At 41.0% G+C, this 2,500-nt stretch overlaps 1 protein-coding gene across 2 annotated transcripts in view; it reads left to right on the top strand.

Moving 5' to 3' along the window:
- LOC122267622 (coiled-coil domain-containing protein 85) overlaps positions 1-2,500 on the top strand; it is a 17,698-nt gene that overhangs the window by 7,122 nt on the left and 8,076 nt on the right. For both annotated transcript variants that reach the window (XM_086531540.1, XM_086531539.1), the window contains exon 2: positions 2,180-2,500. This exon is cut by the window's right edge and continues 699 nt beyond it. In XM_086531540.1, the coding sequence (XP_086387666.1) occupies positions 2,231-2,500 (270 nt within the window). In that variant the 5' untranslated portion in view covers positions 2,180-2,230. The remainder of the gene's footprint in view (positions 1-2,179) is intronic.

Below are 2,500 nucleotides of genomic sequence, written 5' to 3'. Positions count from 1 at the left end.
ATCACTGTGCTATTATATTTTGCTATGAAAAAGGAATGAGTGATGATGGCTAATTACTGTAATATCGTGCTAGCTTAACGTCCAAAACCTAGATGGCACCACTTTTTCCTAGCACCAGCTGGAGAGAGAGCCTTGAATGGTACCCATCCATGGTCTCTAGCAAGCACTGTCTCTATAGAGCGATGGCACACACTAATTTGATGAACCCTTGCTCTAAAGTACCGCCGATGAAGGATGTGCAGGCAGAATGAGAAGAGGAAGGTGACTCAATCCATACCCAGTATCTAAAATGTGCACCTGTGCCAATATGGATGCTTTCAATGTGGCACTCACAGTCACAAGCACAGGTTTAATTCCTCTTCCCTACCTCTTCTTGTTATCTTTATTGTAGTGGGTTATATGTTTCGTATTCGTTCATGACAGCACAAAAATACGAAAAAATAAAGTTGCCTTTTGTCCTCCCATAAAACAGCAATACTTCTATCACATTGAGTATAAAGAAAATAATGAGCTAATATGGATAATATACTACAATTTTAGTCAACTGCAGCACTGATAGAGCCTGTCATATGGCACATTTAAGTCTCTAAACTCAATAAAACTCACAAAAAAATAAAACACAAAAAACGCTCTAGTTTTACAATGAATGACTGAAAGAGAGTGGGATGATTCAAATTATATTGCTTCAAGCGGTCTCTCTCTAAAATAAAACCTATCCTGGAGGCTGGGCAAGCAAATTATCTCCGTCTGCAATGGGTTAAAAGAAAATACTTAAAGGATTCTCCAAAATCATATATATTATTTGCATATTTTGAAACTTTGTGCTTGGAAGATCCTCCTCCAAGCTTGCAAAGTCGCTTTTATTTGGGGGGGGGTTAACCCCTTCAACATGAGGACGCGTATACTGCGTCCTCGCAGCGCTCGTGTCAAATCCGAGGACGCGCATACTGTGTCCTGGCTGAGTTCTGGTGGAATTGAGTTTTCTTTCTTCCGGATACTGTACGAGATCTTTCAGAATAGAGGTCGGATATGATACGATATATTACTTGACTTTCGTTATTATTATTTTATTACATAAGAGTGGGATTCGCTTATACCAGGGGAGGTATTGATGGGCCCTGCTAGCAATCATTTGATTATTTATTTATGGAACATTATGTAAAAATATAAAACTTATTATGATTAGTTTACCATACTATTTCAATCGTTTTCTTTGGTTATCTGAGTGAGGCCTCCCACCAAGGTCACTCTTTCCATCTTCCTCCCAACCCATGTAAATAACTTATCACATGCATATGGGGGAAGAGGTTAACTATGCATATTTTGATATATAACACATGATAATTATGTTGAGGTTTTGGCTATAAACTTGTAGAGGTTTTGGCTTAAAATTTGTCATATTCAGTAGCGACGTTTAAAATTTGGCATGCGCCGGCAGCTCGGATACGGCACGAGGAGCGTTTTCTACTGCCTGTAGTGAAGGGGTTAACCTATCAAAGTAAACTCCCAAAACCATAATTTTTACATTGTTAACCCTCTCTGGACGGGTGGTACACTACGGTACTGTGCATTCAAGGCCCGTGCTGGGTGACGTCATACAGCGTCATTTATTTAACTGATTTAGGCCTATGCGTTCGAGAGTCCCGGCATGCAATGCTGGAATGCCCCCGTCGTGACTGGGTTAATAGAATAGATAAGAAACATATTTTGCTGTAATGCATTATATTGATAACATTTAATGAATGCATGTTTTGGTGGCACCCTAGGAGACTGTCCATGTGGCCTATGCTAAAAAGTGGGCCTGAACTTACCATAATGAAATGACTATATTACCAATGCCGAGCCTGGGCTGGGCATCTTAAGATGTGTTTGCTATTATTTTCTTGTCTCATGGATTGATATATGAGTTTGCAGGATATTTTGGCAAAGTGATACTAATTTGAATTTGGTATGATGCTTTAGTTACACAACAGATGGAATATATAGCTCCTATTTTTAAGAAAATGCAGTGATCTAACCCAGCAAAAAAGGGCCAAAATGGAAGGGTTAGGCAGAAGGAGATTGGTTGATTTACTCCTTTATATTTATTATATAGGTTTTATAAATCAAATATGGTCATGGGTATAGGAGAAATGAAATGAATTTTTCATTTTACAACTCAAAGGAATTTCTGTTCCAGCTGGATGAGGCTGGACTTTGCCTACCAAGCACGTTGGTCTGACCTGCGCTGATGCCTGCTGCTGCCGACACACACCAGCATCTTGAACATCATATGGCCTATCCGCAGCACCAGGGGAAGACGGGGCCTCCGCGGCCAGGCCCTCATCATGGACCCCCACATCACTCATCGCATCCACCCCCAGGCTCATATGGGCCACAGCCAGGCCATGTCAATCATGTGGGTTATACTCATCATGGACCAATGAGTCAGCATGCCTTATCAGGACAGCGTGGTCAGCCTGGACAGCATGGTCCTCCACAGCAGAATGGACCTCAAATA

This window comes from Penaeus japonicus, unplaced genomic scaffold (assembly GCF_977035675.1).
Source record: "Penaeus japonicus unplaced genomic scaffold, GWHDUDI00000001_assembly GWHDUDI00000003, whole genome shotgun sequence".
Taxonomy (NCBI): domain Eukaryota; kingdom Metazoa; phylum Arthropoda; class Malacostraca; order Decapoda; family Penaeidae; genus Penaeus; species Penaeus japonicus.
The sequence above is the reverse complement of the archived record's forward strand: the minus strand, read 5'-3'. Positions and strand labels throughout refer to the sequence as shown.